Below are 27212 nucleotides of genomic sequence, written 5' to 3'. Positions count from 1 at the left end.
GTCAATTATTCCATTTGACCTTCCCATATTAGAGATGGAGAACACTAGGCTCAGGGAAGAGAGAAGACTCACCTGTCAGCTAGGGATAAAGCCTAGGACTTGAACCCAAATCTCTGGATTGTAAGGTATCAGAATAATGAAGAGATATTAAATGACAGGTTTTGAGTATGGTTCTGAAGAGCCAACCCCAAATCCCACCTCTATTCTATCTTAGCTGCTTGACCTCAACAAGTTACTTAACTTCTCTGGTCTTTGGTTGCCTCATCTACAAAATGGTCATAATAGAAGTACCTGATGGGGCTTTCAAGATTATCAAAATGGCCATTCTAAGTGAGCTACCCCTCCCTCATTCCCCCCAGAGCCCACTGGCCTTCCCATCCCCACAGGAGCACGTCCTCAGGCACACAGTCCTGCTTCCTGGGCTCCTTGCCCCTTCCACTCAGCAGCAAGTGGCTGCTGTGCTTTAGATGTCTGGCTGGACCCCTGGGCGGTTCTACCTAGAGCTTCATTTTGGGGCCTGGTGCTGCTCTTGAGTCACGTCCCCTGCTGCAGTGTGCCAGCCAGTTTCGAGTGGCTGTCCTTGGTGATTTTGCTTTCCCCCAGGGTGTCCAGCACAGAGCTGTTTTTCTTTCCCTCTATCCTGCCACTATGCTTTCTGACTCCTGCCAGAGCTGACCGGATTAGCCCAACCCAGTCCAGTGCCAGCTCTTTGAGAGCCTTGGTTCTGCTTTTCCATGGGCTCTCCCCAGGGCCCTGCCTCACCCCCACCCAGTTTCTATTTTCCCCCGGGCTTTGCTGGCTTCTCGTGGTTTCTCTTGGCTTGGCTTCATGCCTGGTGTGACATGTCTGGTGTGGCTGCCCTCCCCTCCCACATTGGTCAGGGAGGAAGTAAATGTGTACAGGGAGGGGGTGCCTCAGAGCAGGGCACCGCCAACCCAGGTGCCAAAGCAAACAGCTTGTGAGCCATGTCTGACTTGGTACCTGGACCCTGGAATGCAGGCTGGCTACCCCCTTTCCTGCCCCAGCCCACTCTGGGCTCCTCCACACCAAGTTCCTGTTCACTGTGTCTAGCTAGTAGAAGTAAGACAGGCCACAGGGCTTGAAGTAAGTGCAAGGATGCTCTTGTCTAGAGGTATTGGGGGACAGGAGCCCTTCCATGTACCTGGCCTGCTCTGGGGAAGACAGCTCATGCTGTGGGGGAGCATGGACAAGGTGTGCCACCTAATCCACTGACTTCTAACAAGAAGCAAGATATTTTCATTTGTTCCTGCCCTGAGGAAGCAGGAGGGCCTCCAAATGACAGCCATCAAAGAACTCCTTTGCAGCCTTCAGAGCCCAACAGCTGGGGTAGACCTGCCTGCCCCTCAATAGCTCTGACCCTGAATAGACCCTGTTATTTGCAGGTCCCCTCATCTGATAGCTGAGAGCAGTTGTTTTGGGTTTTGTTTTATTTTATGTGTATGAGTGTTCAGCCTACATGTATGTAAGTGCATTCATGCAATGCCTATGGAGGTCAGAAGAGGGTATCAAATCCCCTGGAACTGGACTTATGGACAGTTGTTAGCTGCCATGTGAGTGCTGGAAAACAAATCCTGGTCCTCTGCAAGAGCAGTCAGTGCTCTTAACCCCCTGAAAGCAGTTGTTAATGAGGGTAATGAGGAAGAAGCCACATGGTGGGTGTAACGTGCAGAGCTGGTACTGGTTCATGAGTACTGGTCTCTACTTCTTGTCCTTTCGACCTGGTTTTTCTGTTGCTGTCTAACATGGTGAGGACTTAATTTTGTGGGAAGCACTTCCCTTTGATGTCTGAGGTGATCTTTCCTTTTTAATTTGTATTTATTTATTCATTTTTATTTTATGTGCGTTATGCCTACATGTGTGTAGCTGCACCTATGTCATGCAATGCCCATGATGAACAGAAGAGGGCATTGGATCTCCTGAACTGGAGTTATGGACAGTTGTTAGCTGCCATATTGGTGCTGGGATTCGAACCCTGGTCTTCTGCAAGAACAGCCAGTACTCCTAAGGGCTGAACCATCTCCCCAGTCCTGAGGTGATCTCTCTTGAATCCTTCCACTTTCCAAAAGTTCAAGATGTAATACAAACAGAGGTGTGACTCATTCAGAGTCTTCAAGTTAGGTACTTGCTCTACACACACACACACACACACACACACACACACTTGCACATACACATCTGTACATGGTGTACATGGATGCCCTGCAGGCAGAATGAACAAGCACCACTTAGTCTGGGATGCTTGGTCACCTTGATTGTCCTAAGGCTCACTTTGTGTTAGCATTTGTCCAAATTGTTCCGCATGAGCTCTACCATTTGCCATGCTCTTAGAGACTAGATTCTCCGTCTACTGCAAGGTGAAAGCCAGAGAGCTCAGTGATGATATGACTTCTCTCCCACTTCTCCCACATTCACCTGCTGCTGATAACTTACAGAAACAACAGCAAAAGGTGCTGCCCCAAGTCTCTACCTTAAACTTATCTCATACCACGGCATTGGGGTGAATGAACACCAGCACTGTTTCTACTGTACTAATGAGGGAGAGGCAGCAAGTGGACAAACAGAGGTATGGCTCAGGGTGTTGCCTGCAGAGCGCTGATGTTTCCAGAGCCCACCAACTTCACCCTTCACCACTGTCCCTGCCTGCCCTCTGGCCACCATAATGCTCAGCAGCCTCTTCCTTGGCTCTTGCTCCCCATCTGTCCCCATCACTACTACCAAAAAGGGGTTTTCAAAAACACAAACTCACACTGACATTCTGATCAAAGTCCTTCTATGGCTCCCTTCTAATCCAAATGATAGAGTCCAAATCCTTAGCAAGGTGGCTGCCATTTATTGAGTATCATCACTTGCTAATTCCAGGTCTTTCTCCATCACTGCCCTTCCTACCAGCCCCCCAACACATCACACACACACACACACACACACACACACACACACACACACAAGGTTTAGTCAAACTCCCTAGTGCTCCCTCCATTTCTTCCCTTCTTACCTCTACTACTGCATCCTCTGTTCCTCTGCCTATCATGCCCGTCTCTGCCTCTTCACATGATTGACATTTCCCAATCCTTCAAAACCTAATACAGATTTTGCTGCCTTGGTACAAAATATATTTGTGAAATGAATGGACTGATGACCAATTAGATGAGCACTATCTCAATAGCATCACCACACATCACTGTTGTATGGGGCCTGCTGTTGGTCTATCCCGTTCAAGTGGATTCCACATGATCTCTTCAGGACAAGTGGGAAGTGGGAGGTAGGAAGTAAAGATCATGAACCCCACCTTGAAGAAACTGAGGTACATAGTCGGGATTAGAGGCTTTGTCTGGAAGGTTAGTGTTTTCACAGGATTTCAAGAGTTAAGACCCACCCATCTGCCTCAGTTGCTGACTTCATCCACACAAGTAGAGGGGTGCAGTGGGGCTGGGGTAGATACTCACATTCTAGTTCTCTGACCCAGGAGACAGTCCACTTCCCCGAAAATGTGAGGGTAACTGCTTGTCTAACTAAAAGCACCAGTCCTGGCCTGAAAGCAAGATCTTCAGAAACCTTCAGCAAATGGTGTGATTCACAATCTTTTAAAAAATGAGTGATTTAACTTCAAAATAAGCCCAAATTTCTCCTAAGAAGTCTTCTTTGATGCTTTGGTTGAAATGTCAACCCCCTGCCTCCCATCTACCACCTCTTATTTTTGGCTCTCCCAATTCTTTACTGGTGCCCTAAGCAAATGTTTAGTCTGCCCTCAAGACAGCAAACACAGGCTTTCCTGGCTTTCATCTCCTGACCTGGGCCTCCTGGGGCATGCTGCCTGCCTACCCTGTCCAGCATGAGTCTGCCAGGAGAAAGAGGCTGCTAGGGCCAAAGGCCTAGACACATTGGGATAGAGGGCAGAGAAAACAGGGGAGGGGAAAGAGCAGGTTCTTCCACCAAGGCCATTCAGACAACTAGAGGTGCACAGAGATGCACAAGCAGCTGGCTAGGAGGAAGCCCCTAACTACGGTGGCTGTGGCCAGCTGGCCATGATCCCTCTACATAAAAGAAGAATAAGGAGAAAAGCTACCTTCTCTACCTCCCTCCTCCTTCTCCTGTCATCCTGTCAAGAATAACCAAGACAGGTTTAGACTGTCTGACTTCCATATCCACACAACAGGGCTCACAGCCAAGGATACCACAGGCCTTGTCCTATGTACTCACTGCACATGCCTCAGTTCCTCCTGGGATAAACATCATCCTCGAGTCCTCTCCTCCAACTTTGATTTTCCCAAAATATATATTCACCCATTGAATGGATGTAGATGGATCCAAAAATTCAGTTGGGTGTGATGCAACATGTTTCCAGACTGGGCATAGTGTGCATACAACCCAATACTTGAGCAAGGCTACTTTCCGTCAACCCAGCATCTGTTCCCACTTCTACCTTTAGGCTTAGTCCTGCTGCCATGATACTCCTGCTGGGTAAGAGAGGAACTGCAGGGCTCCTTGGAGGATGGGCTCTAACCTGGGTGGCCCAGAGTCCAGGATCATAGTCTCCAATCCACCCACCCAAGTAGGTTTCTGAACCTGGTTTCCCTCCTCCTACTGAGCCCCAGGGCAAGAGCCAGATAAGGGGAGGAGACAGCCCCTTCCTGGTGCTTCTTTGGGACAGTAGTCTCCGCCCTACACCCCAGCTCCCATGGCAGAACGCCAGTGGCCTCGGGACTCCTGCCATGGTGGCCTTACCTAGGGAGGTCCCATTCCCACAGTCTCACAGACATACAATAGACACACACTGATGACATCAAAGCATCCTGAGGAAACCAAGAGCTCAGTGTGGATTGTGGAATGGACTACAGGAAGAGGGGGAGCTAAAGCAGGGCTTGAGCTGTGCTCCAGATTGAGGAAGGTGGGCACTCAGTGACTCACAGTGACTGCAGGCTGGGCAGCTCCCACAGCGCCTCTGCTGGGATCCCTTGGAGCTGGTTGTTCTGCAGCATCCTGAATGGGGAGAGAGAGGGCTGTAAGGACCACTGGGCACTGGGATGGGGCTGAGTAGGAGCTCTTCCCTTGAACCCCTCCCTCTCCTCCAGGATCAGAGCCCAAAGGATGCTTTGCAGCCTTCTGCCCTGTTAGTGGGGGAATGGAACATTGTTGAGGAACACACAGGACTAGGGAACCCAATGTGGAAGAGAGAAGGTGTTTTAAGAGGGCTTGTAAAACACAGCAGTAGGAAAGAGGAAGACAAAGAGAAAGGAGAGTAAAATGTGGCGGTGACAGGCCTTTAATCCAGCACTTGAGAGGTAGAGGCAGGAAGTTGAAGGCCAGTTTGCGATACATAGTAAATTCCATGGCAACCTGGGCTACAGTACAAAAGTATCTCAAAAAGCAAGAGAAAGAGATGAGATTCTAACCAGGAAGTGTTTAAGTTTTCCTTCCCAGGCCTCAGTTTCCCTGTCCATTCATTCAGTGGAGATACTGAGAGTTTCTTTGTGAAAGAGAAGAATGTGGGTGAAGGCAAGACTGGAGACTGTCCCTAGATGTCAGGGGCTGGCAAATGTTCTTTTTGGAGTCCTTGTCTACAGAAGCAATTTGAAACATCCATATCATCAGCCTACCCTTGTGGCCTAATTGCATATAAACACAAAGAAGTAGCAAACCAACTAGTAGGAAAAGTCTGCTTCCTAGGCTGCCCAACTAAACCAACCACAAAACCCAGGAGGGCACCAAAGAAAACCATGAAGCTCCTCGAAACCACATGTGCAGGGCAGAAGTCAGAGAGCAACAGAGAAATGGGCATCCCTCTGGGCTGGGAGGCTTTTGGACAGCAAGTGCTGGACAGTCTCTCTCTCTCTCTCTCTCTCTCTCTCTCTCTCTCTCTCTGTTCATGTATGTGGGTGCACATACAGTATAGGTGGAGGTCAGAGGACAATTTCAGGTGTGTCACTCCTTGGGAGCTACCCACCTTGTTTTGGGGACAAGGCCTCCCACTGCCCTAGAGCTCACCTAGTAGGCTAGTCTGGCTGGCCAGAAAGCCCAAGGGATCTCTGCCTCCCCAGAGCTGGGGCTACAAGCTCAAGTGTGTGCCACTGCACCTGGTTTTTTTTTCATCCATGAGTTCTAGGGATTGAACTCAGGTCCTTGCACTTTACTGACTGAGCTTTCTTCCCTGCTCAGTAACTTTCTTTATCTTGGCTCTAGATCTAGCAATGAGAGGAGGGCACTTAGGTGAGGAACAAACAGGAAGGAAGCCACTGACTGACCGAGGCAGAGAAACTTAGCCGTCCCTCCCAAGGTACCAGGCTACCATAAGCGTCTTATCCAGAGAGGAGTTGTGAGCATTTATAGATCTGCTTCAACAGCCAGCCAAACTCCCAAGAGGCAGGAGAGAGTGATCTCCCAGTGATCACCTACTGGTCTTCAGGCGTCCTTTCAATAGTGTGTCGCCTACCCATCACTTAGGACAGGAGGAGGCCGAGACTCTGAGAGGCTAAGCATCTTTCCCAAGATCACTCAGGTAATACCAGGCAGGAAGTGACCCATTTTCTGACCTTTGAGTTTAGTAACAGTAACATCTAAGGGGTCAAACATGGCTCTTAGGGCTTCACAAGCATCCACTCAATCTGGTTAACAGTCCACCTCATAGGGTCATTGTTAGCCTCATGTTGAGGTCATGGAGTGGGTGACAGGACTCTTGGCCCAAGAGGGCTGGCATCCAGTCTGAACACACTACACTACACAGCATCTCTCACAAGGCTTAGAACAGCAAGGGCCAGAAAATGCTGAGGAGTCCAAGGAGCAGCCTCCTGTGTGACCACCCTGGCCAGTCACATCTCTTCTCTCTCATGACCTCCTCTTATAGATGCAGAAGAGTCCTAGCTAGGGAACAAAATGGAGCACAGTGCTGCAGGAGCAGGTGGACATCGGGTGGTGAGCAAAAGGAGCCTCTATTAGACAAAGCTGAAGAAAGAACAACCAGGCTGCAGATGGGGCAAAGCCCAGGGCTCCGAGCAGTTGGCAGGCCCAGTTCCTTTGCATAGACTCTCTATTACTGGAGTTCTCCTAACCTTCTGCCCCTCAGTACAGGCTGGCGTAATGCCAGACCTTTCCAATGACAATGGTTTGTTTTATGAATGGAATTTAAACTTGATTCTCCCCAGCTTACTTAAAACTACGAAGTCCCATGTCCAAAGTCTGAAGCCGCATAAGCCGGATCTCTACCTTACCAGCTATGTGACAATGTACAAAGCGCTTAAACTTCCAGGTCCTCATTCATGAATTGGTGACCACGGCATTGTCCTTGTACATTGGTTTATGAATCAAATAAAACAGTCTTTGCAAAGTACTCATTGTATAAAACAAGGTTTTATACACAGAAAAAACTCATAGCATTCTTTATCATTAATTATTGATATCACACTGTGATCTCAGTTCCACCACTTATTGGTTGACTTAAGGAAGTCACTTTCCCTCCCTGGGCCTGAATTCCTTCCCCTTTAAAGGGAAGAGATTTCCAGAAGATACATAAAGCTTCCTCAGAAGGTCTGGCATTGTAGCTCCATAACAGAGCACTTGCCTAGTATGCTCAAGGCCCTGGGTTCCATCACTAGAGATACAAGTTATGATGATGATGATGATGATGATGATGATGATATATCTGAAGATGATGTAGTTCAGTGGTAAGTTCTTGCCTAACATGTGTGAGACCTCGGGTTTGAGCTCCAGCACCATAAACAAACATCAAAATAATAAATAATAAATAAATAAATAAATAATAAATCCTTCCCTCAGTGGTAGAGTCTAGTAATGCACTCTCACACAACCATACGGAAAGATGTACCAAGTCAGCCAGGGGAAGCCATCATTTGACTAAGATGCCCTCCTGGAACTGGGGCCTAGACACAAGACCTGAATATGTTCCCCAGGAGATCTGGAGCCCCTTGAGGACCAAGGGTGAGAGAGCAAGCAGAAAGAGAGCTTCTGCCCCGTGCTGTGTGGGTACTTCTTCCAACCTCCTGACTTCTAAGCAGACAGTGCCTCTTTACTCTGATCTCCCATGGACTGCCTCTATCCTCAGGATTCTCACTCAGGGGCCAAAGCATGCTCAGAGCGAGGACACAGGAGAAACTATGGTTGGGTAAGTAGGGGGTCACAGCTGCTTACTCCCATCCAGGGATCCCAAAACACAGGGGAGGTGCACTGTCAAGGAGCCCCCTCGATGCATCTGTACTGACATCATCTCCTGCCCATACCCTTCCTTCTGCCGTGTTCCAGACAGTAAGATCTAGAAAGGTCTTTTTTCTTCATTATTTATTTATTTATTTACTCTGTGTGTGTATATGTGGAAGGGAAGAGGGGGAGGGAGGGAGGGAGAGAGGGAGGGAGGGAGGGAGGAAGCAAATGCGTGGAATGGCACACATATGGAAGTCAGAGAACAATTTCAGGAGTTGGTTCTCTACCTCCACCATGTGAGACTCAGAGACTGAACATAGGTCTTGGTGACAGGTACCTTTACCTACTGAGCCATCTCATGGGCCCTAGAAAGATCTTTAAGGTCTCCACATTGTACCACCCCAGTACAGATTCTGCAGCACCTCAGCAGGGTGCTCGACTTTCCTTCCTTTCAGTCTCCCAGCTACTGAAGCCAGACCAGACAGTGTGGTCATCAGAAAGTCCTTTCTTCCATGAATCAACATGCAGCAAGCTAGATGTCAGTACAGTCATTGGTATTGGGCCTGCCCTGCTTCCCTTGCTGTTGTTCCCACTCTCATTTCCCACCCCTTGCTACTGCATGGAAACATAGTTGGATAATAAGGAGTGAAAGATCTATCAGAAGGAAACAACTCTTTATTTTCCAGGATGAGATGATGAGGGCTGAGAAGGGGGAGGTGACTTGCCCTGAGTTACAAAGCACATTAATGGCAGCATTAAGACCAGGGTCTCAGTCCCATTCCAGACCAGTGTTTTTGTGTGCACATTTCTTTCTTCTCTTTCTGGCCCTTGCTATGCCTAGTGAGGCAGAGTGGATTTAACTGAGCACTCTCTGCCCTGGTTGCATGTCAGAATCGCATGGGCAATGCCCAGGCACAAGGTGTCCCACTTAGCCTCTGGGGCAGAATCTTTGGTGAGGAATATGAGGCCTCATTAATTTTCAAGCTCCAGGGTGAGTCCAATGTGCAGTCATACATCCAGTAGAAGTCTGTTCCTTGGTACCACCTCCATGCACAAGGAGAATGCTCTGACCAGAGAGGCATTTGAGGGCAGGAACCATGAGTGCCACAGCAGGAGCGGGGGATAGCAGAGAGACAATCCCCCCAGCACTTTCCAACACACCCTTCTTTTGAATCTGGGAGGTGTCTTGGGGTTACTGGGGTAAATGGATGAGACAGGGTCTGGGACACACCTACCCTCTACACCCTGTGAAAGGTTTGGTGTATTCAAGTTGAATTCTGTATAAGGTGAATTTTTTGTTTTATTTTTGCCAGGCTGAGGATCAAACCCAGGGCTTTGTGCATAGTACTAGGCAAGTTCTCTGCTGCTGAGCTACATCCCCCAGGTTTTTTTTTTTTTTTTTGAGAGGCAGGGGGGTTTTTTTTTTTGGGGTTTTTTTTTTTTTTTGGTTGTTTCATTTTGTTGGGAAAAGATGAGTGCACCACCATGCGTGGTATCATTCAGTTTTAAATTAGTTAGCACCTTCTGTTTTTAGAGGAATGTATGCTGGGCATGGCTACAAGACTCGATGTTATCGTTCTAAACTTTGCCACACTGTTTTTTAAAAAAATACAGTGTCTTACTAACGTAGCCCTGCCTGGCCTGGACCTTGCTATGTTGAAGACCAGGCTCGCCTCAAACTCACAGAGATCCACCTTACTCTGTTGTGCCTCCCCAACCGAATCTTTTTTTTTTTAAAGTAAAGTGAACCTTTCAGTGTTGACTTTTAGTACCACATCAATGACAGGATAAGCTTTTTTTTTTTGTTTTTTTTTTTTTTTTTTTTGAGAGGCAGGGTCTTGATATGTTGCCCAGACTGGCCTTGAACTCAATGATCCTCCACCTCGGACCCCAAGTGCAGGAATACAGGAATTCACTATTACCCCTGGCCATTGTTGGGGTTTTGGTTTTAATTCTGCAGCTGAAAGTATGGAGAAATTAATTATAACTCCCCCATTTTAAAAGTAAGAAAATTGAGTCTCAAGGAGAGGAAACCTAAACATCTTCCCTGATATCCCTTTTGGTGAGGTCTTGAGTGTGCCCTTAAGTCTCTCTGCTGCCCATGAGGCCCACTTCCTGTCATTCAGTACCTTGGGAGGATGGGGCTTGGCCTCCTGCTAAAGAGCAACTCAGAAGATCTCCCTGGGCTCCTCACAGCCTTCTCCCAAGAGCTGCACTCCGAGAGCTCAGTGCTCCCAAGCAACATGAGTTCCTCCCATATCAGTTCCATCCAATTCATCAACAAGGAGGCAGCCTAACCCTGGCCCAGATATGACTGCAGTCCAGCTGGATGGAGAGGATTCACAGTCAATATCAACCTGAGATGACTCCACACAGAATAGAGAGGGCTATCCTTAACAACTGCATTAGAGTGCTTCGAGTTATCCCTAAGACACTAACTCCCTCATGCCCCTCTGTGATTCCAGCCAGGCTTTAGATAGAATGGATCAAGCTCAGAAATATAGAGTTGTTCTTCTAGAGTTTTAGTCTTTACTAAGAGGACACTGGCCAGGAATTCTCAGGCACAAACACTGGGCTCCATCCAGGAACAAGGCCTTAGGGGGAAATCTCCCACCCAGGCGCCTAGGCAAGGAGTGGAAGTGAGCTCTTAAACCTCCACCTCTGTTACTTAGATCTGGGCCTGGTGAGATGCAGCAGAGGCTCAGCAGGAGTCATTCTAAATGGGACCAAACTGACCTGAACCAGGGTGGATGCAAGCCATAGCTGTCTGTAAAGGATCAGGAGGCCAAGGCTGAGCCTTGCTCAATTTCTAGAAGGGCAGCTCTGGGGAAAGCAGCCTGTGAAGGAAGGTAGGCCAAGAGACCCAACAGACACAGGTATAGACACAGACACACATACACACATACACATACACACACACACACACACACACACACACACACACACACACACACTCAGGCTGGGGGCCAGGATCTGGGAGCTCTGCCCACAGCTGCCCTGTGCCTTGTGAAGGCACAGGGGGCAGGACTGTCAAAGGACCCAGCACTGTCTCACATGTCTGAGGCAATGTGGTTTCCCTTAGCACAGCTTTGTGGGTAAGCTATGGTATGAGTCTAGCACCTGGGCCTTCACAGCCGCCACGGGGCAGAACTGAGTGCAAGGCTAGACCTTTCCTGCAGGGGCTGACTTTCTTGACCAGCACCTGTTCAGAGCTGGTGGGCTTGAGGACTTGGAGAATCTGCAGAGGTGAGGGCCAGGTAATCATGGGGAGGTTACCATGGAGGGGTTCTGTCACAGTCCCTTAGGAAAGGGGCAGAGAGAGAATCCCCCCCACATCACTCTGCCTCCAGGACAAGGAGGGAGAGTATCCTGTTGTCCTGTCCATTGTGCCTCCCTCCCCTCGGGATAGCCCGGCTTCACAGAAAGGAAGGCACAGCCTTGAGAAGGATGTAGACACAGAAGGCTGGGGTTTCCTTGTACAAAAAGAAGCTATTGGGCTGAAGGTGGGCTCTATCTACTGCTCTATTTTTCTTGCAGAATTGAGCAACAGAAGTACCTGCAACAAGGGAAAGTGACCTCAGGTGTAGAAAGGATTTCATACCCAGATGCACATGGACTCCCCTGCTCTGGAGCGCTGGTGGTCTTCAATGACAGAACAAAATGGGGGTACTGGCAGAGTAGGGGTAGCAGCCTGGCTGCCCTGGTTCCCACCCATAGCTCCTGGCTGACCTGCTCACTGGGCCCAGGCGCCGCTGATGGAAAGGGGGAGGGCAGGCTGCGGTTTCCCCTGGGCTTTGATTTATTGCCTAATGCAGGCAGAGAAGAAAGAGGAGGCTCATCTCTAAGCTGGAGTCTTAGGATCGTTAAGGACGTGAGCCTCACATCTTCTGAAAGCCTAGCAAACATAGCCCTGTTCTCTAATCCGACTGCAGGTCTCAGCCTGCCACTGGGCACAGACATGCCACTGAGCAGGCCGCCTGCACTGTGCAGTGGGTTCAAGATGCCTTCCCCACCCCCAAGTCCCCATAAACCCAACCTGGGGGAAGCAAGGTTCACAGGGAACAAGACCCGTGGCCAGAGGAAGTGAGAAGCTGGGAATAGAAAGGCAGAGAGGAAGGGAGCTGGCTGAGGCAGAAGGGAAGAAGGGGACACATGGACACTGGGGAGCCACAGCAAGGTAGAGTGAGGAAGAGGTTGAAGCCTTAGAAACTTAGAGGCAGATGGAGAGAGGAGTTTGGAGGTCAGAGATATCAGAGACCAAAAATGCTTATGGACTGATGAACATCTGGAAGCAGAAAGCTCTAGGGCGAGGGTCACTGCCAGCCCACGGGTCACTTTGTGGAAACAAGACAGAGACTTGCTCTGGGACAGACAGTGCTCCAAACCAGGGCTCAGAGCTGGATTTCAGGCCTTTTCCTCCCCTCAGCCAGATGCTCTGGTGCAGTTGACAACCTGCTCAACTATACAGAGCTACATGTATAGTCAGGACAGAATAGCAGAACTAGGGAATGGCTCACTACCTTGGGGACACCCCAAGTGCTCATTCTGTTGCCATGGGATCAGCCCCATAAATGCTCATCTTCCTCCCACACTAGTCCTGTGATGGTGCATCCTCTCTGGGAAGCGCCCACCTGTCTTCAGACTCTATATACACTTCTTCCTGTCTCCTTCCACCTGTTCTCCACTTGGAAATCAGACTTAGCTAGGACAGTGTACATCATGGATTGGAGTAGGTGGAGAGAGTGCCTCAGTCTTCCCTTCTCTACAATGGGCTGCCAGCACAATGGCAAAGAGTTAAGTCAGAGAACTCAGGTCCTTTCCACCTCTCATGCTCCTTTTGCTCCTGAAAGGGGGGAAAGGGGCTGGAGGAGGCAGCCAGCTTTGAAGGAGGAAATTCCTTCATAGTGAGAGTGAGAGCTCAGGGCCCAAGGCAGAGACTAAGGCTGAACCTTAAGGAGAAAAATGGAAGGGAGGGAGGGAGGGAGGGAGGGAGGGGTAGGGAGGGAGGGAGGGAGGGAGGGGTGAAGGAAGGAAGGAAGGAAGAAAGGAAGGAAGGAAGGAAGGAAGGAAGGAAGGAAGGAAGGAAGGAAGGAAGGAAAGGAAGGCAGATGAACTGCCACATGTGCCAGGCAAATTCCTGTAATCCAAGCACTTGAGAATCTAAGACAGGAGAATTTCAAGTTCAAGTGTGGGTTACATAGCAAGACCCTTTCTCAAAAACAAAACAAACAAACCAAAAAAATTGAAAGACTTGACACAGCAGCACATGCTTCTAATCCTAGTACTCAGGAGGCAGAGGCAGGGGAATCAGTACAAATTTGAGAGCAGCCTGATCTACATACTGAGTTCCAGGTCAGTCAGTTCTACATAGAAAGATCCTGTCTCAAAAAATAAAAAAAGTCAACAAAACAAAGAATGAAAGAAAGGGTAGTAGGAGAGGTGAACATCAGCAAAGTGCAATGATACATATGTATGACAATGTCAAGTGAATGCTACTTACCCACCAAGCCTACCTGCCAGTGTCTTGGGATAGGTCTTTAGTAAGGACATTAAAATAATTTAACCCCCCCCAAAAAATCATAATAAAACCCATTATCTTGCATGGTAACTAAAAATAATAATTTTAAAAGTACTTGGCAGTGCATGGTAGTGCTAACTTCTTTTTAATCTCAACACTCGGGAAACAGAAGCAGGTGGATCTCTGTGAGTTCAAAGCCAGCCTTATCTACTAAATGCAGAAACATCTAAATAAATAAATAAATAAATATTTTTAAAATATTTTATTATTTTTATTTAATGTGTATGAGTATATTGCCTCCATGTATGTAAGTGCACTTGTGACATGCAATGCCTGCAGAGATCAGAAGAGGGCATCAGATCCACTGGAACTGGAATTATGGATGGTTGCTAGCCATCATATGGATTCTGGAAACCAAACCCACGTCCTCTGCAAGAGCAGCCAGTGCTCTTAACCACTGGGCTGTCTCTCCACCATAAATAATTTTTTATTTATTATTTTTATCTTATATGTATAAGTGTATTGCCTACATGTATGTAAGAGCACCCATGTTGTACAATGCCCACAAAGGTCAAAAGATGGTGTCCAGATCCACTGGAGCTGGAATTATGGATGGTTGTTAGCCACCATGTGAGTGTGGGAATTGAACCTGGGTCCTCTGCAAGAGCAGCCAGTGCTCTTAACCACTGAACCATTTCTCCAGCCCCATCAATACGTACTATTTTTTTTTAAATAAAGGTTTCTTTTCAATTTTTTTTCTTTTTTCAAATTATGTATCTGAAGATGATCTTGAGCTTCTTTTGTGCGTGTCCCATGCATGTTCATGCTTGCACAGGTACACATGTGTAGGTGCGCAAGCACATGGAGACTAGAAGTCAACCTCAGGGTGTTGTTCTTCAGGAGCCAACCACTTGGGCATTTATTTGAGACAAAGTCTGTCGCTGGACCTGGGGTTTTCCAACCTAGCCTAATCCTAGTATTCAAGAGGCAGAGGCAGGGGCATCTATCTGTCTCAGCCTCCTAAACACTGGGATTACAAACACAAGCCATCACATTTGGTTTTTTAAGTGGGGGCTGGGGCTTGAACTCAGGTCTTCATGCTTACATGGCAAACATGTATGACTGAACTATCTGATCCTCTGATTTTCCGCCTTCACCTCCTAAGTACTAGAATTGCAGGTATGCTCCAACACGCCTGGTTTATACAGCGCTGGGAATCTAACCCAGAGCCTCATGCATGCTAAACAAGCACTATCAACTGAACTACATATGTCTCCAGCTCTCAAAAATTAATTTTTAATTGAGCTGAAGAGACATCTCAGTGGTTAAGAGCACTGGCTACACTTACACAGGACCCAGCATCAGTTCCCAGAACCCACATAGCAGCTAATAACTGTCCGTAACTCCAGTTCCAGGGGATCTAATACCCTCCTCTGGTCTCCACAGATACTGCATGCACATGTGTACTAGCATATATGCAGGCAGAAACACTCATACTTAAAATTAAAATAAATAAGTAACTTTTAAAATTAAAACCAAGGATTGGTAAGATGGCTCAGTGGATAAAAGCACCTGCTGGCAAGCCTGCCAAGCCAAGTTCCATCCCTAGGACCCACGTGGTGGAAGGAGAGAGTAGACTTGCAAAAGTTGTCCTCTGACCTCTACACATGTACAATACACACACACACACACACACACACACACACACACACACACACACACACAAATAAATCATAAATGTAAAAACCAAAACAAAATTACCCTGAACTGGGCCCTACAATGATAATTGTTCACAAAGTTGCTCCCTCCTGCTGGGATGCCAAGTACTTTGGGTTCCTTTTAATCTTTGTTTACAAATCAGACAAGGGGAAAGCAAGAAATGGAAATAACAAGTGAAATGAAAAGCGGAGATAAGGAAATGAGAAGCAAATCAACTGGGAAGCCATACTCAAATGACAACACTCCTGCTGACCACCATCTCAACAAAAGGCCTCTACTTACAGGATTTTCAGGCTGTAAAGGCCAGAGAATGCTTGTCCTGGGATGTGTGAGAGATGATTCCCGGAGAGCCGCCTGCAAATCAGAGACAAAGGTCAGCAGTGTTGACAAGTAACCCAAGGAGGGAGTGAGCCAGCAAGTGCCTGTCTTGGGGTACAGGAGGAAGGACAGTGGCAGCACATGCCATTTACTGAGCTCTGTGGTCCACTGTATGCTTCCCAGTCATTGGCTCAGGTTTTGAAGTAATCCTGTGAGGTAGAGGATATAGTAAGTAGCCTGTATTTGAAATGCCTAGCACCAGGAGTGTTTGGAATTCAGATTCTTCCAGATTTCCAAGTATTTGCATCTATATAATGAGATATCTATCTTAGGGGTGAGGCACAAGCTTAAACTCAAAATTCACTTTTTTTTCTTCTTATTTTATTTATTTAGTGCGTGTGTGTGTGTGTGTGTGTGTGTGTGTGTGTATACACATGCCACAATGCACAAGTGAAAGGTCAGAGGACAACTTGTGGAAGGTGGTTTGTGCTTTCCATCATGTGGTTTCTGGGGATCAAACTCAGATCATCAGACTTGGTGGTAAGTACTTTTATCAACTGAGCCAACTCACCAGTCCAAAATGACTTGTTTTATAAACACAGAGTCTGAAGGTAATTTTATGCAATAATTTATTGTTTGGGGTTTTGGGGATGCTGGAGATGGAGTCCAGTACCTCAAGCATGCTAAGCATGCACCCCACAGGCAAGCTATACTCTTTGACTCCTACAGTAATTTTAGTTTTCCTGTGTTTTGATTCAAACCTGTCACAAGAGGTCAGGTGCAGAACTGTCCACCATGGCATCCTATCAGTGCTCAGAAAGCTTTGAGTTTTTTTTGCCTGGCAAAGTGGCACATGCCTTTAATTCCAGTGGAGGCAGAGACAGGCAAATGGATCTCTTTATTTGACATTTGTTGTTTAAAAAGTAACCTGACACTTGAGGTCTCCAAGCTTGGGCTCTGGGTACAGGTGGTGTATTGCTCCTTTAGGTGCGGCCTTTAAAACAGGTCCAGACCCTTCTCAGTGAGTGGGAGATGGAAAGCTGGTCTTATGAAATGCCCTGGCCTTAGCTCTCTTTTGCATTCCCACCCAAGCTGTGCCCCATCCACCTTAGAAGGGCCTCTGCTGCCTTTGAGAACTGGTTTCCTTCACCAGGAAATTTTCTCTGCCTGCTGCTAGCGTCACCCACGTGGACCATTCCCTCCCCCAAGCAGACAGCTTGGGTAGAGAGGATGGTAGCAGCTCAGAGGTGCTTTCCAGAGAAAGGGGGCAGCAAGAGGGAAAGCTAAGCCAAGTATGGTGGCTCATACCTGTAATCCCAGCCCTCAGGAGACTGAAGCTGGATGACAGCAAGTTCAAGACCAGTCTGAGCTAGATAGTGAATTTCAGGCCAACCTGAGCTGCATAGAGAGATCCTGTATGTTTTTTGTTAAGTAGGGGTGTAGAGAGAAGCTGAAGAGTTCTGGTTAGACCTTAGCCCTCTGACGCTATGTCGCTAGACACTGTCACTCTGGTGCCAGGTCTCAACTAAACACTCGCCTGCCAAGCTCTTTTCTCTCCCTTGAGGTCCACTCTAGAAGAGCCCTGGTCCCCACAACTGGTGACCAGAGCTCCACCTCCCACCTGGAACCATGGACTCACAGCTCTTCCAAGAAGCGCAGGTGGCGGAAGAGGCCTGGCTGAAGCTCCGTGAGGTTGTTCATGCTGAGGTCTCTGTGTGGAGAGAAAATGGAAAGGAGGCTGTGAGTGCCCTCCTGTACTATCAACACTGTCCAGCTCCAGTCCCCATCTGGAACTGCAAAACTTCCCATAGTTCCCCACCATCCCCATGTCATCCTATCCCACAGCCAGTCTAGCAACAACAGTCATATGTACTCTGGGAACAAAAATGGGTCCACTCTCTGTCCAGGCTCCCCCTGTCCCCTTTGGGAGGGTCTCCTGGGTCAAGCTGTAGTTAGCCAGGAAACTTATCTCCCTGTCAAGCTAGAAAAAAAGGGTACAGAATTTCAGAGCAGGAAGGCAGGGGTTGTTGTGCAAATAATGCCTCATCCATTCAAGGGAGACAGACTCTGGGTGGCTACCCATGCAGCAGTTTCCCAATGTTCCTGCCCCCAACCCAGCCATGTGTTGTCCTGCTCCAGCCCATAATGGTGGGCTCCACTGCCCACTGAGATCTCTGCCAGCCCCCTTCCTCTCTGCTTTGCTTCTCCAGGCCCTTGTCTTTCTTGACCTCTTGGCACACCCCAGAAGATTCGCAGATTCTGAAGTGGCTAGATGTGCAGATCTGGGCTCTCTGTGAACTCACCTTCTAAATCATTCTGTTGCTCATGTTATCTGAGAGACCTTGTGGGGGTTTGTGTCACTGTTCCTGAAGATACCCCGCACACAAACCATCACAATAATCACACTGGCATTACCGAAGACGCACCTTGTACCCGGCACTAACTAGCCTTTATCCAAATAATCTCATTTAATCCTCACAATAATCCCAGGGGAGCTGCCATTTTACATCCAAGAAAACAAAAGGAAAGAGGATTGAGTTTTGGAGTCAAAAGGCCCCGAGGTCAAATCTCACCTTTAGTTACCCATCAGTCCTTGAGCTCTCCACCACTATGACTTTCTGTTTCCTCATCCATAAAAAGAGGACAATTAACACCAAGCTGGTAAAATCTCTGTGAGGATTAAGTGAGCTTATGTTTACAGACTGCCTGATGAAGAGTACATACATATACAGTAACTATTTGCTTTCTTCCTTCCAACTTCCCCTTGGGGGTCCTATACACAAGAAGTCTCTGCCTTACACACCTTGATTTGTAGGTCCTGCCCATTGTGAGCATTTTCTTGTTTGTGCCCGAGTGAGCAGTGAAGTCTAAGGCTGAAAATGCATGCCTGACACATTTGGGCTCCATCCTATCTCAATATCCCACCAGCTGATTCTTGCCCCCAAGGTGCTGCTCCTGGGGGTACCAAGGTAGGTCACAACATCTCTGAGCATAACAAGCCTTTTGGCAGCTTCATTTCCCTAAGAGTGCAGTTTACTCTCAAACCTCCTAGCTTCCATGTGTCCCAGAAACATGTCTGCTTTCTGAGTATACTCAGAAAGGCAGACTGGGAATGGAGGGGAACATGTGCTGTGGGAGCCCAGCTCCAGTCTATAAAAAGACTGTTTAGTCTCAAACGTTTTATCTTTGATAAAGCTCGGGCCCCAGACTCCATGTCCTCTGAGGAAGGAAGACATTCTGTGCAGGGTATAGCCAAGGAACTGGCATGCCCAGTGTGGGCTGGCTCTTGTCAGTGTTCCCTCCCAACAGCCCCATGGAAATGGAGGGGCCAGCTGCAGGCCTGTAGGGCTAGAATAGGCTCAGCAGAGGCAACAGCTGGCACATTGATGGTCACAGGTGAAGGCAGGAGCAAGTGGGGCCAAGAGGGCTCCTTGATGTTAGCCTGGATCCACCCTTCGGAATGCTCGGGCTCTGAAGTGATGCACACAGAGGCCTAGGCTGTCATGCTGGGTCTGCCTGGATTCCTCTCCCTCACATAAGGAGAGAGAGTCGAGGTACCTCAAAAACTATTACCTCTAAATATTTACCCTGTGCATTTCTGGATGTGTCTTGACAGGTACTGGAGCGGGAGTTCAAGGAGCAAGTGGGGCATGTGACTCAGGCCTCATCACTCAGCTGTCCCCCCAGGGGCCGCACTCAGAGTCTCTGATGCAGTTCCATACCCCCCACCCACTCCCTCCACCTCACCAACCAGGGCCAGCAGCCTCATTGTTCCCTGAGGAGGAGGGGGCTGTACCCCACAAGCGCCCCCCACATCCTGTCCCAGACAAGCACCCAGCCCAGCTGCGAGCTCAGTGGAGGGCCAGGTGGGGCCAGAGGGGAGATTTCAAATGATCCGGTGGGCGAGTCCCATTCAGCTTGGCTCTCTCACAAAAGGGAAAAGGGTGAGCCTGATGCCAGGGGAAGGGGAAAACAGAGGAGTAGAGGGTAGAAAGAGGGAGGCCAAGCAGAGAATTCAAAGTCCAGCCCCTCTGTGTTGATACCACAGGGCCTAGAGATGGCTAAGGGCCCTAGCAAGGGGCTCTGGGCCCTTCCTGGGGACAGAAGAGAAGACAGGCAGACACCCCCAGCACCCCTAGAGGTTGTCCTATCAAGTCAGTAGATCTGACCTATTACTATCCTAGGAGACCAGCTGAGCAGCCCAGAAAACACAGCTCTGACACTTGGTCTTGCATGGACACGTGGGAAACTGAAGGGACCCCAGCCTTGGGTGCCTGGGGTTTGGTGGTGGCTGCATTCGCCATGTGAATCTATATGTACAAGGTGGGGGTCATGTACTGAGCTAGTGATCATCTAGCTGTGTTTCCTCTGTTATCTCACAGTGCTGTTACAAGGAGGGTACACGTGCCTATCAGCACTGTACATGCTGGAGCTCTAGCTGTTTCAAGTTGCCATTTCCTGACACATCTACCTACCATGAAGGCAGAAGCTCTTTAGAGGAAATAAGTAGCTTTCCCAGGTCTCGCCTTTCAATTGGGAAAATTTATGATTGTCTAACTGTGGACAAGTCTGGCTCCTTCTGGCTTCTGATTGCCCCTCCAATCTATTTCAACCCAGGTAGAAGGTAGGGTTCAGTCATGTTGTTTGGGGATCTAACAAATCTGTGGCTGAGATGGACACCCAAGCTTAAATACAAACTGCTTTACCACTGTCATCGTATGAACAAACATACACACACACACACCACACAACACAACACATACATCATACACTATATATGTACTACATACCACACACCACACCACCACCTACCATACATCATACATCACACATATACCACACACATTCAACACCACACACACCATATGCCATACAACACCTACCACACATCACATATAACATCTACCACACATCACACACACACACCACACATGCATAACACCTGCCACATATGCCATACACACCACACATACACACACCATGCACAAACACCACACGTACCACACATGCATCATACGTACAACATATACCTCATCACATGCACACATGTGACACACAATGTACACAACATATATATGTGTATATACATATATAATCCACACACAGTATGCGTACCACATACACACCATGCCATATATACTACACATATACCACACACTGCACATGTATAGACACACACCCCACACATATATACATACTATGCACCGCACCGCACATATATACCACACTATACACACACACCACATATGGAACATACATATACTGAACATACATAAACACACACACCATATGCACACAGCTCTCCAGGACCGAGTTCAGGGCATGTGGCCTGGGCAGTTGCATAGGACCCTACACTCTGAAGGACCTGGGCTTAATATTAACTCAGCTGTTGTAGTTCTGAAATTCTTAATAAGTTTGGACAGAGCCATCACATTTTCATTTGTTCCAGGTCCACAATTGCTGCTGCTGCCAACAAGCAAGAGGGCAGGGAGGACAGCTGACAGTCTCACCCTCAATCCTTCTTCCCAGTAGGCCTTGGGATACCCAGAGGGGCTATACGTCCTCCTAACTGGACATGGCAGGATGGGGTGGGGTGGATGATGAGGATGCTGATTGGAGAGGCTGAAGGAGGGAAGAGTGGGGTAAGATTCAAGGGGCCGCCCTGGGCACAGGAAGTGGGAGCTTCTGGCTGCACATTAGGAAAAATGTTCTCAGAGCTTCATCCTATGAGGCAACCAGACCACCAAGGAAGCTGGGTGAGGCGATGTCACCATAGAGACAGGTAACAGGTTTGATAAGAGGAAGGATGTTAGGGAACTCAGAGGACCCAGAGCAGCAGAACCATGATGGAGAGGCTGGGAACCTGGAGATACTCCCCACACGTACACACGTGACTGGCTGAGACCCAAGGGGCCACAGGGCCTGGTCTGTTTGAGGTTTTTTCCTATGGGAGGAAGAGCCAGTGACAGACAAGCTGCAGGTTCTGCTGGAGTGGAGATGGAAGGACACCCCACACTGGAAAAGAGGCCCACCACATAGGGCCCTTTTTCTACTACCTGGCTAAGGACTCAGGTTGTCCATCTCTCCAGCTGATTCTGTTGCATAATTTTTATTGTATATATTTAAGATGTACAGCTTACTTATTTGATACACTTTTGCACTGTGAAATGAGGACTACAGTCAGATTAATTAACAATTAATAATTAGTTAACAATTAATACCACACTAGCCATGCTGAGAGAAAGAGAGAGAGAGAAAGACAGAGAGAGAGAGAAAGACAGAGAGAGAGAGAAAGACAGAGAGAGAGAGAAAGACAGAGAGAGAGAGAAAAACAGACTCTGCCCTCAGGAAAAGGACAGTTAGGGTGGTGAGAGATGCGCCCATCCCCAGCCATAGCTGTGTCCCATAGCCACCTCCTCAGTGAGGCCTCTCCTTGCCTCCCAGCCAGAGCTAGGCCACGAAGGTCCCAAGTCCCTGTGGTATTTTGTGTACAGTCACTCAATGAAGGTTGCTGAGCACTCACCATGTGCTGAGCACTATAGTTGCCTTTAGTATGACCCAGCACATAAATTGACTGTGTAACCCTGGTTCTGTCACTTCCTATCTCTAAGCTTTAATTTTCTCATCTGTAAAATGGAATAATAATTTTAATACTCACTGACAAGAGTTGTAGCCTCACTTTTTTTTGAGACATGGTTTGCTATGTGGCCTACATTGGCCTTGAGCTTGCAAGCCTCCTGTCTCAGCCTCTTGAGTACTTGGATTAGAGGTGGATACAAACATACCCAGCTTCACTACCTGCTTCCTTTTTAAAGAAATTTTTTTATTTTTAGTGTATGCGTGTGTTGCCTGCATGTAGATCAGTGCATCTGTGTCGTTCAATGCCCGCGGAGGTCAGAAGAGGCTGTCGGATCCCCTGGGACTGGAGTTACAGACAGTTGTTGGCTGCCATGTGGGTGCTGGGATTTGAACCCGGGTCTTCTGCAAGAACAACCAGTGTTCTTAACCATCTCTCTCTCCAGCCCCGCTGCCCCCCCCCCCGGCTCAGCAGGGCTACATGCTTCTTCAGAGCAAGAATTTAATCAGTGTATCCTCCAGATTTGTTGAGGCACCTGGCAGACAGGAGTGCTCAATAAACATTCAAATCAATGTGTTATTGAAAGCAGAAGGAAGCCTATTTGGGGGAAAGGAATAGGACCAGCAGGAGTGGGAGGAGAGACAGAGGATGGCGGATGGGTGATGCTCTGGCACCCTCTAGAACACACCGTGGAACATCAGGTTCTCTTGAACCTTCTGCCAGTCTCTGGATGGAACCCCAAAGGTTGCCTAACACCCTTTAATGTAGCCCTTCTCTGAGACAGGCTGAGCTGGTTAGAATTCTGCTGTACTGGGGAACAACATGGGGGTTGACAGGGGTAGGATAGGACAGAATAGAAAGTCCAGTATGTGCTGGTGGGCACAGGGGTTTGGGGAAGCTCCTGCCACAAAGAGAAGTGGAGGACTAGCCTAGGATGCTCAAGGAATTGGAACAGATATCCATTCCTAGCACCATAATAAATAAAGAATAAATAAAATAGATTAAAACTAAAAAGTGTATCTCATGTGTTTGAAATGGAGGCCCTATAGCCTTCCATTTACATTGCAAAAAGAAAAACAACAACAACAAAAAAAACAGATCCAGGTAGGTACAGAACTACTTAAGCTCACATGCAAGTTGCTTCAGAGCCCCAAAGAGTCTCAAAAAAAACCAGAAAGACCTGGAGTTTTCCAGTGCAGCCTCCTCTGTCCATTTCTTGAGATGACCCCCCCTATCAAGGAGAACATGAACACCAGCTATCTTTCTTGAAATCCCAAACACATAGGATAATGCAAAGTTCTTTGGATTTTTGTAGTTTTCTGTAAATTTCCAAACAAGGGAGTTGCTTTCATCTGGGAAAGTGTATCTCTCCATCCACATAACAGCACAGACCGTTCTCTTGGGCTTTGCACAAAATTCTATGTAAGAACAATGCTGTGTTTTTAAATAAAGGGTATTTGCTTTGTCTTGTCATTTCTTGGCTCCCTCTTTAGTAATAGAATGTCTCCCAGCCCACCTGGAGTGGCAGGAGGGATCATGATGGGGAAACCAGCAGGGTGAGGAGCAGAAGGAAGAGACTGAAGGGGCAGCAGGGCTTGGGGTGTTTGTGAAAAAGGGGCTCCTGGGAGGCTTCCAGGAAGAGGCAGCTGTTGTGCAAGTCAGATTGTACCAGGAAGAAGCTGGGAACCCAGAGCATCAGCAGGTGGCCTGATAATTCAAGTCTTGGATAAAGGCAAGGGAAGGAGACATTACTGAATGTCAGGTGAGATAGGGGAGGAAAAAAACAAAACAAGCAGGATTTTGTTTGTGCTTGTGGGTTAAAAGATCATGGAACTTGGAGACTGTCACATCACCAGCACCTATGTGGGTGTCCTCAAAGTCTGATGGCAAAGACAGGAGGCCAAAGACAGAAGAGACGGGAGAGATACCTCCCTCTCAAAATCGTTAGATAGGGGAAACTGAGGCTTGGTGCACCACCACGCCCAGCCTTCTCCCCTTCCTCCTCCTCCTCCCTTCCTCTTCCTCTTCCCTTTTTTTTTTTTTTTTTTTTTTTTTTTTTTTTGGTCTTTTTGAGACAGGTTCTCCCTATAACCCCAGCAGGCTTGGAACTCACTATGTAGACCAGACTGGCCTTGAACTCACAGAGATCTGCCTGCCTCTGGCTCTCAAATGCTGGGATTAAAGGCGTGTGCCACCACACCTGGCTGCTTCTTAACAGAAAGGTTTTACCTGCCAGCCACAATGGTGCACTCCTATAATCTCAACACTCAGGAGAAGAGGATTTGGAGTTTAAGACCAGCGTGAGCTACAGATTGAGTTCTAAGACAGCCTGGGCTACACAGTGATATTCCATCAGAGAGAAAGAGTGAGGGAGAATGAAAGATCATGTGACAGCACCAGCAAGCCAAGGGCCTGGGTACTCGAAAAGAGTGTGGAGAAGGGGATCTTGGCTGGCCCTAACCCCAGTACCACCAGGGAATGTCTTTGGGAAAAGCCAGGCCCATGCCAGGCTGAGCCACCCTACCTGCTCTGCTACATGAAGCTGCTAAGCCAGAGCCATTTGCAGAGGCTCAAATCCCAGCCAGAAGTGCCAAAGAAAGTCAGGAAAAGGGGTCGCTTCTGCCCCCTGGCCCTTCACTGTGATCCTTAGAGGGGCTGAGGGAGCTGCCCCTGGCTGTGCTTAGAGTCAGGTGACAGTTCTCAGGAGCAAAGCATGGTGCAAGGATTGCACAGAGCTTGTGTGTGCTTCCCCTTGGCTCCTTTCTCCATGCCAGATCTAGAACAGCCCCTCATCACAGGGCATTCCTTGCAGCAACAAAGGCACTGCTCCTGTAGTCAGACTGAGCGGAGTTTGTCGTCCAACTCTGCCTCTTTCTGGCTATGTGACGTTGAGTAAGTTATTTCACCTGTCTCTGCCTTACCTTCCTCGATAGTGAAGAGTTTAGGCAAGATCTAGTGCATGGTAAACCAACAAATGTTACCGTGAGAGCCTTGCTCCCTGCCCCTTCCACTCATCAGAACCCTGTTCAAGTGAATTTACTCATGCTGCTATGTGTCTCCTCAGCAAGTATTTGTTAAGTGCCTGCATCCTCCGGACACCGGGCTCAGTGATGAAGACACAAAGTTCTACAATGCTCTCTGTCCTCAAAGAGCCAAGTCCACTGGAGACGACAACAGACTGGACAATTAAAGCCTGAGTGACAAATGTTAGGACTAGAATTTGAATGCTGTAGGGCTGCCTCACACTAATCCCTAGAGCCTCTGACTCTGATCTCTGAGGCTTCAGTTTCCAGAGTCAGGCCATACAATCCTGTCCTCTACTAGAAACTGTCAACTCCTAGCCTCTGATGGCCTGCCCATTCCTGTGGCTACTTTTTCCAATTTCCAAATAGAGTGCGAGTTCCACCACAGGTCCAATTATCTGTTCTCACCACACACATGCCAGCTTTAAGATCCACTTTTCTTTTTTAAAAAAATTTATTTTGTGTGTGTGTGTGTGTGTGTGTGTGTGTGTGTACAAGTGCTCTCTGAGAGGCTAGAAGAAGGCATCAAATCTCCTGTAGCTAATGTTACATGTGGTTGTGGGTGCTACAAACTGAACTCAGATCTTCTGAAAAAGCAGCAAGCACTCTTAACCACCAAGCCATTTCTCCAGCCCCTCAAGACCATTTTCTACACAGTCACAGAGGGGTGAGTTGCATGCAGAGGTTAAGATCTGATGCAGGAGGGTAACAAACCCAGCAAAAGCAAATGATCGACATGCATCTGGGGAACTGCCCACTGAGTCCTTTAAGCCACTTCTGCTTCTGTTCTAGCTGTTTTCTGGTCCCTAGCTCCAGCTGCAAGGGCATCATGTCAATGTGCTGAGGTGTGGTGCTTGGGGGATGGGGGAGGAATCTGCACTTCCACACTGGAACCCCTTAGAGAAAGTAATAGACACCAGCACAGTCCCCTACAGAAAGAACTGCCCAGGTAGTCCCTGCATCCCAGCCCTCCCAGGGAGGCTGAGGACCCTGAGCTGAATGCCAGCACAATGAGGAGCAGCAGGATTAGAGGTGGAGTCCTGTGCACCTCTGGCCTGTTTGTTTAGCTGAGGCTACTATCCTGAGGCCTTTATTCCCAGGTACATAGGCCAGGTGTGTCTGGTTGGAAGACTGGAGAAAGGTCCCCACCACATCCCTGCCTTTCTGGGCTCACACAGCCGGAGCCTACCCCTGACCTCCTCATCCAGGACCACAGAGGTGCCAGGGCTGTCAATGGTGGGAGGGGAGGCAGGGAAGCAGCAATTCAGGATGATGCAGGCACCTCAAAGACTCCTTCCCACTGTGTCTGAAGACAGTCCAGTTCGCAGCACCGAGGGACAGCTGCCCCTGCTGGCCCTTCCCTACTTCAGCCTCCACCTCTCTGGTGTCCTTTGATTCTACCCGCTTTTCATGCGCCAGGGAATGAACATCGTTCCCACGTTAAAGAAGGAAATGAAGACTTGCATACACACACACACACACACACACACACACACACACACACACACGCACACGCACGCACAGCCCAAACCAAAGACAGCCAGGAGGGCTCCACTCATCCAGTAGGCCTCTGGGTCTGGCTTCTCCAGAGCCTTTTGTGGAACTTTCTGGAGCTCAGTGCCCTTCCCCAGGCCCACCTGCTCGCACCACGCCATCCCAGACCACCCCCCACCTCCCACTGCACCACGCCATCCCAGACCACCCCCCACCTCCCACTGCTGCTCTCCGGCACCCCTGGCCCATTCTGAGCAGCTCGGATTTTGTTGCCTCTGTCTGCATGCCCTTCCGTCTAAATATCACCCCACTAACCTGTCCTTTTCCTCAACTCTACCTGTTTTGTTTATTAGAACGACTAGATCCGAGATCCAAATTTTTTTTTTTTTTTTTT

General features: G+C 48.4%; 1 protein-coding gene across 4 annotated transcripts in view; it reads right to left on the bottom strand.

Moving 5' to 3' along the window:
* Window positions 1-27212, bottom strand: part of Lgr6 (leucine rich repeat containing G protein-coupled receptor 6) — a 133644-nt gene that overhangs the window by 85923 nt on the left and 20509 nt on the right. For 3 of the 4 annotated variants that reach the window (XM_017797450.2, XM_017797451.2, XM_008830317.3), the window contains exons 2-4: window positions 17364-17435; window positions 15689-15760; window positions 4927-4998 (exon numbers count right to left, since the gene is read on the bottom strand). In XM_017797450.2, coding sequence (XP_017652939.1) covers window positions 4927-4998; window positions 15689-15760; window positions 17364-17435 — 216 coding nt within the window. The remainder of the gene's footprint in view (window positions 1-4926; window positions 4999-15688; window positions 15761-17363; window positions 17436-27212) is intronic. The other variant, XM_029562173.1, reaches the window with a different exon arrangement.

The sequence above is a fragment of the Nannospalax galili genome, unplaced genomic scaffold, assembly GCF_000622305.1.
Source record: "Nannospalax galili isolate Female #2095 unplaced genomic scaffold, S.galili_v1.0 scaffold113, whole genome shotgun sequence".
NCBI classification, from domain to species: domain Eukaryota; kingdom Metazoa; phylum Chordata; class Mammalia; order Rodentia; family Spalacidae; genus Nannospalax; species Nannospalax galili.
The sequence above is the reverse complement of the archived record's forward strand: the minus strand, read 5'-3'. Positions and strand labels throughout refer to the sequence as shown.